The sequence below is a fragment of the Pleurodeles waltl genome, chromosome 8 (genome assembly GCF_031143425.1).
Source record: "Pleurodeles waltl isolate 20211129_DDA chromosome 8, aPleWal1.hap1.20221129, whole genome shotgun sequence".
Lineage (NCBI taxonomy): Eukaryota > Metazoa > Chordata > Amphibia > Caudata > Salamandridae > Pleurodeles > Pleurodeles waltl.
Genome location: NC_090447.1, coordinates 401,992,117 through 402,010,952, shown reverse-complemented (window position 1 = coordinate 402,010,952; position 18,836 = coordinate 401,992,117). Strand labels below are relative to the sequence as shown.

The window sequence follows — 18,836 nt, the reverse complement described above, 5'->3', positions numbered from 1 at the left end:
CAACATCTATTCACCCGTCACAGGCTGTAGTGGAGAACAAAATCGTGGAAGTTCATGTTGATGTGGCCAAGAACTGTGCAACGTTGCCAGCAGAGAGACTTCTTTCCATTGAAAACTAGGGTCTCCACACTACTGTCTCAAACTGCAGAACTTCTAACGAAAGATGCTGAAAACTGGTCCTCGCGCAACAACCGCAGACTAGCCTGCTTCCCTGAAGGCTCGAAGTCGTCAGACCCTACAAACTGTCAACATGGTTTGTGGTTGAGCAGGCACACAGGGGCCCCACTTAGATCCATGATCGCCAAAATCTTGAACTTTTGAGATAAACGCCATCCTTCTAGAAGCCCATTGAATCAAGGAATTTCATTATCAAAATTCTAAAAATATGGTGTTTCCAGATTAAACCAGTGCAGTCCAAACTAAATAGAAGTCTTTTGCAGAAGTCAAACAGAAACTCAATGCCATGAACTTGTCTTACATGCTCCTGTTTCTGGCATGCTTAAAGGTGATTTTTGAGGGAAAAACTTTCTTTTTTGACACACTGAAGGCTGAGTGGCTCTGGCTCATGGAAGAAAGACACATCCAGCAGCCCACTCCATCAGTCCAGACTGCCGGCAGCGCTCCCCTTCATGAAGGACTCCCAAAAGGTCCTGCGAGCCAGAAGGTCCAGGCTGCAGATCGTCCGTGACCCGCTCACCTTCCTCGGTCTAGGTCACATCCCGGTCACAGCCGCAGGCCCGGCTTCAAGCATCTAAACAAGAACTGACATCCCTTCTCTCCATACCACAGACTGCTGCTCTGGAGTTTCCCCCAACAGCTTGAGTGCATCCACATCCGGAACCATTGGTCAAACTAAAGTTATATGACAACTAGTCACAGATCCTTCCATGCGGGGGGTCCATCACTCAACATCTCATTTGTGTCATGTTTAGGGGTTACATTATAGTTCACTGGGCAGCAGATGCTTCAGGGATGGATGTATGAGGAGGGAGATATTTGGAGATCCGTTTTATTTCATCTTGAGGGTTTTAGTGTTTATAAGTTGCTCTGCCATTGCCACCAAACCACATAAAATCACACAAGGTATGGTCCATACTTGCACTCATAGTGTGGACTGTCCTGGACTCTGGCCACTCTTGGCGTGCGCTGGGTGTCCTCCCTACTTGTTCTGCATGCTCTATGATTCCTGCCGATGAGGGACTTCCAGGTCATGTCCTGGAATGCTAACAAGCTGTTGGATCGCATTGAAGCTGTCTTGCGGTATGACCGCCTCTTTCTCCCCATGGTCTTGATGCATCAGGAAATGCACCTGTTGCGTACCCACTCCATTCTACTCCGGCAGATGTGCAATAGGGTCTTCCACGCTGGCTTCAGGTGGGGCTCTTCGGGCTTGTGGGGTGACAATGCTTCTACACTGCTGCTTTCCCCATGGTAGTTAAGAGTTCTCCCCAACACCCACGGCACATATATTGCCCGGGAGGGAAGAGTGGAGGATCAAGGCTTTAATCTGTTGACTGTCTGTGCCCCTCCCCTGAATAATGATAGTGCCCTGGATCCCCACGCTCACTCCACGGGCCTTCCCTCTCAGAGTAAACACTCTGGGACCCACCACCTATCCATCTGGGTAGACACTCTACATCTATGTGACACATGGAGGCTATGGCACTCACAACAGAGTGCGCACACATACCTCTGCAGCCCACCACACCCATGCACATATTGACCTACTACTGCAAGCCACTGACTGCTTACATACCTCAGCGATACAAATCCTTTCCAGAGGAATATGATCTTTCCCTTAATTTGTTTCGCTTTGACTCTAGATGCCCCACCATCGACCCTTCTGGCGCCTCAACACATGGCATCTTAAGAACGAGGACTACTCATGTGCACCAACAGCATATTTTCAGGGCCACTGAGGCACCGTGGACTTGACAGCTGTCTTGTGGGCAGCTTGTAAAGCCACCATCAGAGGATACATAAAGAGTTTTGCAGCAAGGAAAAAGATACCCAGCACTTGACCCTGTTAAAAGTGCAGGCACTGCAGTTTTAGGCACACCTTCAGACAAACCTCCCAAGCCGAGATCCCACGTCAACTTGCTGTGATACAAGCTGAAATACTGCACATTTTGCTGGAGGCATCACGTCAGTTTTGGCAGGCATCTGTGGCTCAAGTTTATGAAACAGGAAACAAGGACAGCAAGCTGTTGTATTGGCTGGTCGTTCAGTGCCTAGGACCCAGAGTAATCCTTGAAATCTTAGATGCTACTGGCATTCCCCTCAGGGCTACATCAGCTATAGTCCAAGCCTTTGCCAACTTCTTTTGGCAGCTCTACGCTGCCTTCCCAAGGCCAGGAGCCGGAAGTGATTCCCCATTTTTAGACTACAATTCTTTAGCATCAGTGCTGGGGCAGTACAGTGCAAATTAGACCAACCGATCATGATCGAAGTGATACTATCTGCCTTCTCGGACCTGCCCACGGGTAAGACACTGGGCCCAGACGGCCGCCCTACAGAGTTTTAAAGCGCATATCCGAATAGTCTCTCTCTATACCTACTAGCGCTGAACGATGAAGCCACTAAGGTGAAACACTTTCTGATGAAACTTGACATGCCCATCATCGTTGTCATTCCTAAACTGGGCCCCAAACCCGACTCCTGCGCTGCCTATAGGCCCATCTCCTTAATTAATTGGGAAATAAAATTATTCTCCAGGATACTGGCCACCTGGCTGAAGGTTGCTTTGTCCACTCGGATCAATGTGGCTTCATACCAGCTAGAGGTACGACACACTCTCAGGAGGATACATATTGCCCTGGCACGCCAGCACCTGTTGATGTCCCTCAATGCCCTGTTACTAATTTACTTTGAAAAAGTTTCCTATACCGTGGATTGGTTGTTTTTATTGTAGGTCCTTCGTACTTCTGGCTTTGGTCCACGCTTCTGTGGGCATTTGCAGCTGCTCTACTCACAACCCTCTGCACGTGTGCAGATCAGTGGTATGATTTCTGAACCCTTCCATATTTGTAGAGTGACAACACATGATTGTCCCCCTTCTCTTCGCCCTTATTTAATCATCGGTGAAACCCATGCGTTGCAATGCTAAGTTCAGGGCTGGAGGTGGGAGAAGGGTCACGAAGAGTGCATTGCCCTGAATGCAGATGATGATTTGCTATATCTGTCCAACCCATTTGTGACGGGTCTGCGCTGTTTATGGATTCTCTGACTTGGGCCTACTGGTTAACTATGCTAAGTCTGTATTGGTTCCACTCCATCCATCCTAGGACTGTGTTGAGTGGCAAACATCCATTCCAGTGCGCAGTTTGAGTTTCTGCTTTCTAGGTATCCAAGTCACTCTCATTCCCACTCTGGGGTGAAGCCTCAAATTCGTTCCATTGGTCCGTAAGGTGAAAGCGACCTGAAAAAATGGGATGTCGTCCCAGTTAATGTAGTGGTAATGGGTTGCATTATATAAAATGATGATCGGCCACAATTCTTATATCTTTACAAATTTCCCATGTGCAATACACCTTCAATGATTTAAAGAGATGTACTCAATAGCAAGAGCATCTCTTTGATACAGCTCCAGGCCAAGACCAAATGTCAGCAGGCTATGTACGATGGGGGCTTGGGTATGACAATTCTCTAACTGTTATCTGGCATCTTAAACCTTGTTGTCAACAAGTGGCATGGTCTGACCTGGCGTACAGAGTTGAGTTGATCGAGATGGGCTTTGACGACATGCTGGGAATGCTGTATGGCACTCCCATTCCCTGCTCTCCCCCCAGGGTAACCAGAATAGTCTTTCTCTGCTGGCATGCGGCTCTTCGATACATGAGCCGGGACTTCAGATATACAGTGCAGGGCCCCTTGGAGAAAGGGGCTTAGTTGACTAAGACGGCCGGCCTAGAAAGGACTTGATAGGCGTTGCTGTACTGGGGGATGTCTGGTCCGGCAACCACATGCACTTTTCTAAGAGATTCAATCAACCTATGCATTTTCTTTCACCCAATTTATTAAGCGTCTCCAACTAAGACACACCTTGAGGGTGCACATTCCTTCAGACTTGGAACTCCCTGATCATAGGCTCCTAGTAGCCAGGCTCCTGATGGGTGCGCTGATGCATGGTGGGTGGGGGTCTCTCAGATCTATCACTCCCTGGTCATCAGTGCCTCTGACGAATTTGCTTTGTTGCAATCTCAATGGGAAGGGTAGATTGGGCCCTAGGAATGACCGGTGGAGTGCCAGAATGGACCCCTGTACTTGACCCATCTCCTCTAAATTAAGATTGGTACAAATAGCCTACCTCATCACTATTCCGCTCTGTCCGGCTAGTCTCCTCTCCAACCCTACCTGTTTCAGATGCTCCCATGCCCCAGTAGACTTCTACCACATGGTATGGACATGCCCTCTTATTGCTGGTAACTGGTGTGATATGATTTGGACACCCTCACAAGTGTTGGGATGGGAGGTGGAGAGGTACCAGAGGATTGTTCTACTGGGGACTTTTGAGGGGATGGTGGGCACGAGAGTCGAACAGACACTGATTGGAGTCGCCAGGTGATGTAGCCTGGGAATGAAAAAGACCCACACCGTCCTCATTGACTTAGTGGTACCAGTGAGTGGACTGGTGTGCACAACAAGAGAAACCGATGTATGATGCTCGGGGCTGCCTGAGGAAACTAACCAAAATATGAAGAGACTGGAGGAACCACTTTGGACTTGGGGCTTTCCAGTAATGCAGTAATGTTGTTAATAAGTGCTGTGACTGTTAAATTGTGATGTGTATCTTCAGTTGTGATATACTAATAATAAATGTTTTGGTGGCTATGTGGTTGCTGAGGCCTATGTTTTCTTACGCAAAAAAATAGTTGTTAAGAAAAAAAAATGCCAGTACACATTAAAATAAGACTCACAAACTCACCTTACTTAAAGAAGCTGAGGATACCCATGGTGAATCTCGGCGTCCTGGAAAGTTGAGGTTTAAACCTGGCAAGGATCACGGTGTTGAGCTAAATTTGAACTAGTTGTCTCTTGCTTTTTTGGGACAAATGTTTCAGTTCAGATTTTCAAATGGGTGCTGGGTATCCAGGACTGGACTAGTTCCAAGCTTTGTTTTGAGGTGCTAGGTGTCTAGATTAATGGAGACTTTCAAATACAGTTTTGTATTGTCACTGTCACACGGTCAATTTTTTTGCTCCTCTTGGTGACTAGAGACCCCGTGTTGATGAGATATGGATCCTTGGAGATTTTCACAGGTGATCAGAATCTTTTTGGTGTGGAGTGACCCATGTGAACGAACTGGCATTTAATTTTATAGGTGCTTGGTAAACCACTGAAGGATGTTTCTAGTGAATCCCTTTTAATATTGATATAGATGAGATTTGCGTCAGCAATGGTATTAAAGGATGCCTAATTCCAGTCATATTAGGAGTCAGGGTTTTTTATCTGTTGTCAGGAGGCCATTGTCATAGGTTTATGGGAGCTGACTCCTTGCTGCAGAATTTTCTGAAGCCCAAATGCTAGTCATGTAGACAGTGGTTGATGCAATCTTGCCAATGGTAGAAGAACAATTGATTGGCTGTTAGTTACTGATATTATCAGGATCTAGTATGGATTTATTTTGGAAACTGGAGGATCTGCTTGTCTTGAGAGGTTCAGGAAAGATGTATTAAGTACGGGAGGTACAGAAGACTGTGAATAAAGTGACATGTTCATTAATGAGGGCTATGATTCAGGACAAAGGTAAGACATCTTCATCAGTGGTAGCTTTTAGGTAGATGAGGGTGTTGATGATGTCTGTGAGGGGCAGAGGGTTAAAGGTTGGCCATTTTTGGATATACCACAGAATGTGGGTATCGGAGGAGAAGCAGGCTTAGTGGTTTCAATGTGCTGTTCTGTCATGTGTTTTGTATTTTTTCATTAAGGAAGTGGTTGAATGGAATTAATCTGCTCGTAGAGTGTTGGACAAGAGGGTTAGACAAGTGGGCTGATACTGCACTAAATTTGTGGGAAGTATGCTCTGCTTTTCTTGACAATTTCATTGATGTTGGCACAGTACTTGGGTTGAGATGATGTGATGAGTTGTCTATATGTTACTTCAAGGAAATTTATTAGCACAAAGTTAGTGTGGTTTCTGTTTTCATTCCCTATTCTTTGTTGTCTGTGTGTGTAGGGTTTATAGGCCGTGAGGTCTTTGAAATGCTAGAATGCAGAAATGTTCGGGTTGCGTAAGCATGTTTTCATTGGAGCATGGGCGTTCACAGTGCCTTTCAGGAAATCCTTTGAAGCAGTTTAGAATGGTGTTCACTATAGGAAGTATAAGCGAGGGCAAATATGCTGAATGCATTAAAAACATGATTTTGTTTCTGCGAATATCTGTATCTCTGTGTGCAAGATATGTCATTGAGACTGAGTGAAATTTCCGGTGTTGTAGAATGAATTAATGTTCTTACCGTTTTTGTTTTTTTATTTGTATCCACATTTACCTTTTTGTATGTGTTCTTCACAGGAATTTGTCAGTCTCTATACAGACTACATTCTCAACAAATCTGTAGAAAAGCAGTTCAAGGCCTTTCGGAGAGGTTTCCATATGGTTACAAATGAGTCCCCCCTGAAGTATTTATTTAGGCCAGAGGAGATTGAGCTGCTTATCTGTGGAAGTAGGGTAAGCATTGTTAAACCAGTCAGTTTTAATTTTGGAGAGGTGCTTGTGCAGGCAATGTTACAGTCAGTGTCATCTTTTTATTTAAAGAATCTAGACTTTCAAGCACTAGAAGAAACAACTGAATATGATGGTGGCTATACCAGAGATTCACATATTATAAGGTAAGTCTACAGTTCAAAGGGCCAAGTACTTTTTTTTCAAATGCAATTGTTAAAGATGCCTGTACAGTGTCACAACCCATAAAGTCTATCATCAAACTGTAAAGTTAATACAAAGTGACAAACATAACTAAATTTAAAGGTGTCACACACATTCAACATCCAGATGGTCTAAAACTGGCGATGGTTTGTTGAGCCATACTTACATGTTTGCTTAAGATCTATTTTTTGCTGCCAATGTAGATTTTATCCAGACTTTAACTCTTTCATATGTTCATGGGGAAGGACTCTTATGTAAATATTTAGGTGAATGGTTCTAAAGTGATCGTGATGCTCTTCAAGAAATTATAAAACACACACAGTAGCTCAATGAAAACACTACAAAATGACACAACTAGGGTTTAGAAAAATAAAAATATTTATCTAAACAAAACCAAGACCAAAACGACAAAAATCCACAATACACAAGTCAAGTTACCACTAAAAATGCAAAAAGTCTTCATGTAATTTTAAACACACACTAATGCTGTTATTGTGAAAATGAAGCTTGTGTGCGTCAAAAATAACCCTGCTCTGGCGAGTGTGATCAAAAATGGCTTGCGATGCGTTGATTTAACTCACGAGAGAGACCTTGCGTTGTGGTGTTTCTCCTTTCGTCGGGTCGGCGGGCATCGTTTCTTCTCTCTGCAAGAGAGCGATGCGTCGATCCGGTCAGCACTCTCGGGTCCGGGCAGGCCTTGCGTCGTTTTTACATGCCCAGCGGTGTTTGTGTCAGAAATCCAGCCGCACGATCTGAAAACCACGCAGCGTAGGTTGCGATCTCACCAGCCTCCGTCAACGATGCTGTGCGTCGTTTCTCCAGCCCCAGGCGTTGATCTTCGGGTCATGTTGCAGACGAGTGTCGATTTTCAGCCGCCAAGCCGGCGGCACGTCGATTTTTCAGCTACATATCGGAGTCGCATCGATCTTTTCCCCGCACGGCGGTCGGTGCGTGGATTTCTCACTCTTAGGCTGCCAGCTTCTCCTTTCAGGGTCCCAGGAACTGGATGGGCACCACTTGGCAGAGTAGGAGTCTCTCCAGAGACTCCAGGTGCTGGCAGAGAGAAGTCTTTGCTGTCCCTGAGACTTCAAACTGGACGCAAGCTCTAAATCAAGCCCTTGGTGAGTTCTTCACAAGATGGAAGGCACACAAAGTCCAGTCTTTGTCCTCTAGCACAGGCAGAAGCAGCAACTGCAGGATAGCTCAACAAAGCACTGTCACAGGCAGGACGGCTCTTCTTTCTCAGCTCTTCTCCAGGCAGAGGCTCCTCTTGGTTTCCAGAAGTGTTCTAAAGGCTGTGGTTTTGGGTACACTTCTTATGCCCTTTTTCTCCTTTGAAGTAGGCCTACTTCAAAGCAAAGTCTCTCTTGATTGTGAAATTCTGCCTTGCCCAGGCCAGGCCCCAGACACTCACCAGGGGGTTGGAGACTGCGTTGTGTGAGGACAGGCACAGCCCTTTCAGGTGTGAGTGACCACTCTTCCCCTCCCTCCTAGCACAGATGGCTCATCAAGAAATGCAGACTACACCCCAGCTCCTTTTGTGTCTCTGTCTAATGTGAGGTGCAACCAGCCCAACTGTCAAACTGACCCAAACAGGCAATCCACAAACAGGCAGAGTAACAGAAATGGTTTAAGCAAGAAAATGCCCACTTTATAAAAGTGGCATTTTCAAACACACAATCTTCAAATCAACTTTACTAAAAGATGTATTTTTAACTTGTGAGCTCAGAGACCCCAAACTCCGCATGTCTGTCCGCTCCCAAAGGGAATCTACGCTTGAATCAGTTTTAAAGGTAGCCCCCATGTTAACCTGAGAGGGACAGGCCTTGCAACAGTGAAACACGAATCTAGACGTATTCCACTGTCAGGACATATAAAACACATTACTATATGTCCTACCTTAACCATACACTGCACCCTGCCCTTGGGGCTAACTAGGGCCAACCTTAGGGGTGTCTTATATGTAAGAAAAGGGAAGGTTTAGGCCAGGCAAGTGGGTACACTTGCCAAGTCGAATTTACAGTTTACAACTGCACACACATACACTGCAGTGGCAGGTCTGAGACATGATTACAGAGCTACGTAGGTAGGTGGCACAACCAGTGATGCAGGCCCACTAGTAGCATTTGACCTACATGCCCTGGGCACCTCTAATGCACTATACTAGGGACTTACCAGTAAAACAAATATGCCAATCATGGATAAGCCAATTACATACACATTTTGTATAAGAGCACTTGCACTTTAGCACTGGTTAGCAGTGGTAAAGTGCCCAGAGTAACAAAAACAGCAAAAACAGAGCCCAGCACACATCAACAACCTGGGAAACCGAGGCAAAAAGATAAAAGGAGACCACGCCAAGGATGAAAAGTCTAACACCCTGCTTCTCCTTTTGCTGTTCTTGCATGGGTGACTATGTGACTGGCAAGATTGCCGACAGCACATAGGTGTCCAGTGCTCCAGCTGACATACAAACAAATATCCTCTCTGCATCCTGTCATTCCACAAAATAACATACTTCAGCTGGAGGTGTCCATGAGAGCTCTCTCCTGGCGGTGGAGATTCTTTTGTGGCAGGGAGATGACTTGCTGTACTAGGATTCCTTCTGTGTATCCGCAGTGGAACATGAAGTTGGGAGCTGAAGGAAAGGACTGATGCTGGGTGAGACCCTGCTTTATGATTGGGTCCCAGTGGTTGAGCTCTCTTCCTGTTGCTGAATTGCTGGACATTGCACACATGCAGGCAGGCTGACCCTTCTGAAATTATGAAGGTATTCACACTCTCCAAAACACAAGATAGACTATGTATTGTTGCAATAATTCTCAGATCACAGATCTGAAGAACATGGTATAGAGAACAAAGTTGTTGCAAGAATCTGTATAGATAATCACTGACCAAATGTCAGAAATGAGAACTTACTGTATAAGACTTGGGGAAACTACCAGGATATTTGAGTCCAGAGTGAGGTGTGGCAGTCTGCTTTCAGGGTTTCCCATTGACAGCAGTAGGGCCTGTCTGTTGGACTGTAGGGAAGGGGTGATGGAGACCCTTAAACCTAAGGACTCTCCAACCTTTTCCATTGAGAAGGCACATAATACACCAGTGCTATTCTCGAAGTTTGAGGCCCAACCCTTATTTGTCACAATGCAGTAGTACAAGCAGAATGGAACAGCAAGCTTGCATACTTTGACAGAGAAACTACTCCATGATCTTGGTGTTGAATATATGATGTTGTATCATGCAAAAATCAAGATTTTCAAGGGCTGTTGGCCACTACTCTTCAATTCTCTGGAGACATCCAGGAGAAGTGCCTCACCAAACATGCAGGCACAAGGGAACTTTTGGAGAAGCTTTAGGATGGCTTGTTGAATATGATTAAGAACTTGACTGCTGCTGGAGAAGAATCTGTGGCTGCTCCTTACTAATTCTTTCATGTAGTAAAACTTGTTATTACTAGGTTACAAAATGAGGGATATAATTCTTCTGTTGTAGTTATAGCTAGGAGTAGATGGAGCTTCCCCACACCTCCAGATGTCCTAACCGGATGCTGCTAGAGTTGCACATGTGTGCTCCTGGTCCACTCTTTGGGTAGGGCCCCAGGTATGCTTCCAAGTAGAATCCCACCATTTTCGTTTCTATTGAATTGTTTTTGCGCTGGAACCAACAAAGATTTAGCAAGCTCAAAAAGCTCCTTGGAAACATTTTGAGCACTAGATATTTTATCTACAGATATATACATTTTATCTCTACTGCTCACTGTAGACCTTTAATGATGTTTTTGAGATAGTTCCTGCACAAGTATCAGCCTCAGGTGACCTCTGTTTGTCCAGTTGTAAGGAGTTTGCAAAATACTTGCATGATAAGATAGTCCATATCTACTCCTCTTCAACTGTTTTGAGAAAATCTGGGCAGAGATTAGTCACAAGCAACTCTGAGATTGGATTCATGTCACAACTTTGAGGCTACCATACTAAAGTTTAAGCCTCTATGCGTAACCACACTTGCATCCCTTCTAGATTCTATTAAATCAAGGAACCCCATGTGATCCTCTTCCACCTCGGAACAGATAAAAAAGATTGATATTGTGTTATACTCCCACCTTCTGTCGCTTCTGAATACTTCTTTGATGGAAGGTAGAGTTCCTTCAACATGGCAGCATGCCATGGACGTTTCTCTACTTAAAAAGCCTCTCTTAGGTCTTATAACCTGGACTAATTATCTCCCATTCTCATTGCTTCCTGTCCGTGCCAAGATCGTAGAAACACATCGGTGCCTAGCTATCTTATTTGGAGACCTCTGGTCAGCTGCACCCCTCTTAGTTGCGATTTCAGTACGGAATGTGCTCTTGTGGGCATAGAACATCTCAGGAAACAACCTGAATTGGGAGGCACTGCTGCTCTCAGTCTCTTATATCTCAGCTATGCTTTTGAAACATTATCTCATTTGGTCTTACTGCAGAAATTAGCATTAAAGACTGCCTTCCCCTGGCTTTCCTCATTTTTTTCAGGATCATAACTTTTAGAGCCTCTGCAGCTCTACTTTGCTCAGGCTGCCAGTGTTGCTTAGATCCAGCTCCATTATAGCAAAAAGAATATGAGGTAAGGAAAGGAAAACATAGGTAAATTAAAAAGTAAGTAGAATTTAGAAAAGATTACATTTGATGTTGGATTGTTTTTTAGCATTTTAGTGTTACGCAGAATCACTTGGTGGCCCTGCACAAAACAATTACTGTATTCCACCTTTGAATATCAATATTAAAAATCAGATTATTGGTTGAATGGGAGTGGAATCCCCTCTCAGGCAATAGCCACAATCCTTGTCACGATGAACTACAAGTAATTAAATTAACCTGGTAGCTTGGCCCAAAAGCAGTCTGGCTTGTCTTCGAGTCAGTGTATAAAGAATTTATCGCTGCATTGAAATGTTAAGTGGAAACTAAACACAAGAAGAATCCCAAGCCAGTTTAGAAAATTAAAGTAACATTTTATGGATAAAGTGATGCCAAAGCAAATAAAATCCTTTCAGTAGAACCAGAGTTATGAACTTCTAAAGTTTTTAGTGTGAAATATTGCCCAAAAGATCAAACCACAGGTATCTGGCCGTGCAAGACCTGAGCAGCCTAAAGTTAAAGCCTACTTCAATGACGCATGGATTGGATATACTAGGTGGATTGGGCCCGGTCTCGGCTTACCTTTGAACTTGCCGTTGTGAAGAAAAGTTCCTGAGAAAGTAGAGTTAAGCAGGGCATGACTGTAGGCAGTGTCCGAGGAGGAGGAGTTGTCTTTATCGGGGGGGAGCCACTGGATGAGGTCGCTGTGAAGATTTTTACCTTCAGATCTTGTCATTTTTTGGAAGTCAAAAATCTCCAGTGGGCTGAAGCTGCATGCTGTAGCCGACAAGTACTGCACGAGGCCAGATACCTTTGCCAAGAGGTCCTGTTGAACAAGAATTGCTGCCCTGCGAACTCGGGCTGACGGGATGCAAAATGGGCTCATCTGCTAGCAGGAAGGTCCTGGTCTTCTGTTGGTTCTCAAGGCACTTCTTAGTGAAACATTTTCAAAGTCCCATGTTTTAGGGTTAGGCAGGAGAAGTACCTCTCAAGGGTCCAGGGCTTCTTAGGGCACCACTTAGGGGCTGAGGACTCATTCCAGCAGAGGTCAAGTGCAGAGTACAGGGCCTCAGGAGCTTGTTATGTTCCTGTAGCTCATGCAAGAGGCCAGCCGTCTAGCCCTTGGAGATACTTTTGCTGGTCCTGGGATTAAGGAGGTGGTCAGTTCTCTTTAAACAGCAATGCAGTCCCCTGGGGGTCCAGGCAGTCCTTCCGAAGTTTTCCACAGGTCCAGGAGTATGCTGAACAGGAGTTCGTTCTGAGGGTCCAGTATTTATTCCTATTGCCAGCCTTTAAAGTAGGAGGCTTCCAAATACTAGCCCCATATTTGGTTCTGGAAAGTTCTTCTCTTAACCCAGTTAAGTCTCCAAGAAGTCTGGGGTGAAAGACTAGTTTCAGGTTCCTTTGTGTGCTGGAGGCAAGCCTTTTGAATTGGGCAGGATCAGCTGTGCCCGAGCCATCCTGCCCACTACTAGTCCCCTATTGTCTCACTGTCTTAGAGGAATACACAGATCACAGCAGCAAAGCCATTCACTGTCATGTGACCCAGGATACTGGCAGAGGCACAAACGTTTAAGACAAGAAAATTACAAATTTCTAAAAGTCGCATTTTCAAAATTGTGACTGAAAATCCAACTTTATCTTTAAAAAATCATTATAAATTACAATTTGAGCCTAAACATGAAATTTCTACCTCCTCCCAATTAAATGTTTGCTCTTGTTTAACGCAATAACGTAACAAGGTACCTAAAGGATATCCAGTAGGAGTGTTAGGACTTCCTGTAGTGGAAAATGAATTTAGGATCTTTTTCAGTACCAGGACATTTAAAACTTAATCCTTCATGCCCTACTTTTTAAATACAATGCACCCTGCTGTATGGGCCTTTAGGGCCTGCCTTACCAGTGACTTGTTTGTAACAACAGAACAGAAACAAATACAAAAACAGGACTGAAAGCAAAAATGGGGGGGAAAACAACACCCGATGTCAGCTGCAACACTCTGTCTCCCAAATGGAGAGTAATGTCACTCTCTCCCAGGGTAGCCCTGGGTGATAGTTTGTGTGACACCTTCTGTGGCAGTAGCACTCCTTTTTTTAAGTAAAAAAAGCCAGCCTCAGGTGCTCAAAGGTGTCCGAATAAGGGCTTTGTTACTTTGTTTCATAGCTTTACCATGAGATTTCTGACTTAACTGAAGTTCAGCAAGCTGGAGGGGTGCCCCTTGCCTTCCCAAAAAGGAGTATTAAAGCAGTGTTCCACAATTAGTTGTAAAATTCAGGGGCTCATGTGTAGGTGTGACCACCCTCTTAAGGGATGCATCAACAAATGTTTCATTCAAAGGGAGGAACACCTGGGGCTTACCCTTCTGAAGTACCTTTTTCCCTGCTAGCAACTGCCATGTAGTTCAGGCACGTTTTAATAATTAATATACTGACAGTTAAATAATCACGCTCTGATTATTGCCCAGCACCTTACTCCTGAGCTCTGCGTTCATATGGAGATAATATGCTGCTTGACTCCAATGACTGCCACATACAATCTGGAGCTTGAAACTTAGGAATTGTGCCAGAAGTCAAATTTAAATTAACTGCACTCTGGAGCTGTAATATATTATACCGCTCTACCAGAACTAGTTATCAACGAGATGTAGCCAGATTGATGGTTGTTGAGTGCCTCCTATCTGTGGAGGAGCCAGTTTTGCAGTTCTGCACAAGCCATTCCAGAGGCAGTTAGCATATAGGGTCTCACAGCTAACTGCAAAAACCTTTGAAATCAGTCCCCAAGTAATGAACATAACTGGTTGCGACCAGTGAAGAAAGGGGATTTCTTTTTTTTTTTTTTTTCAAACACTGTTTTCATGAACTTATTGAGTGTTTATGGGGTTGTTATTTCTTCAAGTGCTCTTGGCAGATGTAGTCATTTGTTCTTTCATAATTTTTATGTCTGGCTGCTGAGCAATAAAATGGAAAAGGTAAATGCATATTCTGAGCCTGCTTTCTGAGCCTGCTTTGCTCACATGGAATCTTGTTTTTTGTAAAGTGCTAGACTGACTCTCGTTATTGACCACATTTGTGTGAAAGATTGCTAACTCAATATTTTATTTCATCCCAACTGCCGTAGTGTTTCATCAGGCTGTGGTACATAAAAGACTAATGTTTCTCTTGTCTATAAGAGAGGGAGATGCAAGGTTCACATTTCAGTATTTGGATTGATTGCATAAATATATGAACAGATATGCAATGAACCATAAATTATATATGTGCAATGTCATTTTTTTTTCTCCTTTACGTGACAGAGAATTCTGGGACATAGTCCACTCGTTTGCAGATGAGCAAAAAAGGCTTTTCCTGCAGTTTACAACAGGCACAGATAGAGCACCTGTGGGGGGACTAGGAAAATTAAAAATGATTATAGCCAAAAATGGCCCAGATACAGACAGGTATTGTAATGTTTTTTTTTTCTTTTTAATCCAGAATTTGAAGAAATTAATAAAATCTGAGACAAATATGTTAATTGTAACCTCAAATGCTATTTTATGATGTAATGTGCAAGCTATGCTGTTATCACCATTGACATGTTTAAACTTGCGCCTGCAATAAATGCTTGGAGAATCCTGAAAATAGCACTTTCTGATATTGTAATATCCTGATGTTTTACAGCTCAAGTTTACATACTTTTCAATCAGACTTGTAACTCCATCCCCCACCCAAATCTCCTCAATGTGGCATAATCCTACAAGCTCAATTTATGTCCTGATTCTGTGAACTGGAATTAATCCAGCAGCAACGTAAAAGAACTAAAAGTTTAAGCCTCCTGCGTATCTGAATTTGGAAAACATACACTGAGCAACTATTTTTGAATTCGATTCAGATTTTATTTGAATGAGTGGTGTGCCATGAAGGCCTGGTGAAAATGTTTTTCTTTACTAAAGCTAACTTAAACATGTTATTTGAAACTTTAACAATATGTTTATTGAACTGTTTGTACCTACATATTAGTTTCTTTGTCAGTTTGCAGCAGGGAATTTAAGCCACACCAAAATGATTCCTTTGTTACTTTGCATCTAGGTCCAATATATAAAAGTCCAAGTATTTGGTAACTATTTTGTTAGTCTTTGACTGGAGGTAACTGCATATATAATATAATGCATACACTTCAAATGAAAATAAAATGCAACTTAATTTCATCTGTGGAAAATGCATTTTTCTGGTAGGGCTGTTTGGTTGGTTAATATGATCACTTCAAGTATTTGTGATTGTATCCGGACAGTCACTGATTTGAATCCTGGTCGGTGCCCTGGGGATATAGTGACACATATTTGTAGTGCCAGCCTGCGGCAGAAAGCACAGTAAACTAAGTTATTAGTTTAAAGCATGTATTATACAACAGTATGACATAGGCTTCACACAGAATATGCAAAAAGATTTTGTTTAAATGTTCAGAGTGCTTTCAAAAGTTAATGTCTTCAGTAAAGCGGCAAGTGAAGCTAATGCAAGCTTTTTTTTATAGGACAAATTTCAGATTTTGTCAATCAGTTACATCTGTTACTGGCTTCAAATCAGTCTAAAGATTTGCCAGTTAACCATTTGCACACATTTACATTTCTTTCAGGTAGTAGACACGATAGAAAGAAGGCTTATTTTTTCTATAGCTACTTCTCCATTCTCTCACTTCACCTTCTCCCGTTTCAACCTGTGGCAGCTCAGCTGTTCAGGAGCAATAATTTGTTTAAATAAAAAGTATGGGAATTGTTTTGATCAAAATGATAAAGCTTGGGGAATGTAATTTCCCCCGTTCTCTTGCTCACTTTGACCTCTGCTTACATCCATCCATCACATTACATCTTGAAGTCATGTACTCCTCTTCTTCCAAAGTTTTAGAGTGAGAAGTAGGATGCTACTGTGACAGACTTGACTGCTCTCAAATGGAACTAACCAGTGTATCACTTCTTCATTCTACCCTCTGTTTTGTTTGCAGCATGCTAAGGGCACACCCTCCCTCTTTGCTTTGTTTCTCCCATTACCCCTCTTCATTCAACCACCTATCTCCCTCTGTTTTTTTCTTAATTCCACTCCTTAACTGGCGACACCCAGTACGGAGCCACAGGTGCAATGGGATTACTGTGACAAGCTCTCTTAGGGACACTTAGCCTTCCATCGTACTTCCCATGTTCTCCAGTTTTGGATCTTTCATAGATTCACATGATTGAATCCTCCCCGTCCCTCTGTACCTTAAAATAAAGCAGTAAGTGAACTACCCTAGGCCTTAATGACAATGGACAGTCGCTGATATAGCCTATCTGCATTCTTTTAAAATAAAAGAACCAAACCTGAAAACAACCAATCAGGTGACAGCGCCCTCTAGAACACTCCCAACAGAGGCTGATTCACTCAGATGTTCTACTGCACATGGTATGAAGGGAGTCTCTTTTGAGCTATGCTCAGTTACTATTCTTCTCAGTGAACGTGATAGGATACATTTCTTTCAGAAGTATCAGATTTTCACTGGTCATTATGCCCCAACCAACTAAAAAGGACATTTCAGAATCTGTGACACCTGTGGGGAAAAAAAGACTTCATATTGATGACCCACACAAGAGGTGTATATATTGTTTGCATCCGGATCACAAGGTGAGGGATTGTAAAATATGTCACACCTTTACTCATAAGACTCTTAAAGTCAGAGAAGGGAGACTATTAATATGGCTGCAGAAGCAAAAAGCAAAGAATTGTGATGAGAGTGAGGCCTCTTCACAGGTTTCTAACTCTCTGGACAGGCCTAAACCTAAAGAGAAACTCTCCTCAGAACCCCCACAGAAGGCACTTAAAAATCTAAACACCTTTCACTGAAGCAGCAGAAAGGTCATGAAGGTTATTCTTCATCTTAAGAAAGTCATCCTTAGGCATTAAAAAAAGGTTCACGCAGAGCGTACAACTCAATCTATGAAAAAAGCACTCCCAAAAACTGCTTCACAATCTTTACTGTGAAACGCAAAAATAAATTCCTCCTGCAGTCTGAAAAAAGAACCGCTTCGACGAGAGAACCTTTGATGACACACTTGATGACAGTCGCGTCCACGACTACGGCCACGTCAACATTTACTACAGCCGTGTCTCCAATGATTATGTTGTAGCCTCGATCATCAATTTCAGCAAGGATATACAGGAGAGCACCATCGACAACAACGGAATCAGCAATGTTGGACCCATCAGCTTGAGACCTGACATTGACAGACCAATTCCTGAGGGACCCGTTGACAATGGACCCGCTGATGAGGGACCTATCGATGAAAGACCTATCGACGATACCACTGACACTCCCGTTGACGACGACGTTCCCGTCGCCGAACAAATCACCGGGGAAAACTCAACAAAAAACAGTTGTCCATAGTATTGTTTATCCATACTTCTCCAAGCAAGGTGTTGTCATATCCTCAACACCTTTTGGATGCCAGTAGTCTCAGGATGCAGGCCCCTTTGGTGAGCTGGTAATCCATCTCAACTTCATGTCAAATGTCAGGATTTGGCTGATGATGACGGTCAATACCAAGATGACTACTATTCTGCGGGAGGCCAAGCAGAACCCCCTTAATCTGAATATTGCAATCAGCTTACCTCTATAACTATGCCAGTGTCCTTGGTAACACACCTTCAGAACATGGAAGATTATTATAGAAGGTTTTCACCCTCAGTCCCTGCAACACATGTTAACCTTATGAGCCAGAAACAGTACCTCGGCACCTGTCTTGATTCAGTTGAGAATTCCACCCATATCAGATGTTACTATCCCTTTGACCGAACCTTCACAAGCTGACCCTCAATCTACAGATGAGTAAAGAAAGGATGACTAGATAATGCAGTACAGCCTAATACTCACTCCACCGCCACCTTTTGTAGAACCTGTATATTCTCCACCAGAGGATATAGGCGGATTCCACAATCTGATAATTAGAGCAGCAAAGTTTTTTGAGTTACCCATTCTTACTAGGGAGACAGACTGTTTCTTCTGTGACTTGAAGGAGCTATCAAAAAAGTCGCTGAGAGCCATTCGGATTGTGGATTTCATATGGCAGGAAGGCCTAAAATCAATGAAGAATCCAGCTACAATACCTGCTCAGATACCACTTTTGGAGAAAAAATATAAAGCCCCAGAAAATTCTCCAACTTGTTTGATAGGCCATACTAAGCCAGATTCTATGGTTTCTCAGGCGGCACAACCCCTCTCAAAAAATTCCTCCACACCAATATCTTCCCCTCCAGACAGAGAGGGACTTTGTCTCAACAGCGTCGGTAAACAATTCTCCACCATGGCAGCTATGACAGTAAGCTGCAAATTCTTTGGCCATTCTAGGCAGGTATGACCGAC

At 43.5% G+C, this 18,836-nt stretch overlaps 1 protein-coding gene across 2 annotated transcripts in view; it reads left to right on the top strand.

Moving 5' to 3' along the window:
• Positions 1-18,836, top strand: part of UBE3A (ubiquitin protein ligase E3A) — a 250,200-nt gene that overhangs the window by 170,700 nt on the left and 60,664 nt on the right. For both annotated transcript variants that reach the window (XM_069204274.1, XM_069204273.1), the window contains 3 exons: positions 6,512-6,667; positions 6,755-6,828; positions 14,767-14,910. In XM_069204274.1, the coding sequence (XP_069060375.1) occupies positions 6,512-6,667; positions 6,755-6,828; positions 14,767-14,910 (374 nt within the window). The remainder of the gene's footprint in view (positions 1-6,511; positions 6,668-6,754; positions 6,829-14,766; positions 14,911-18,836) is intronic.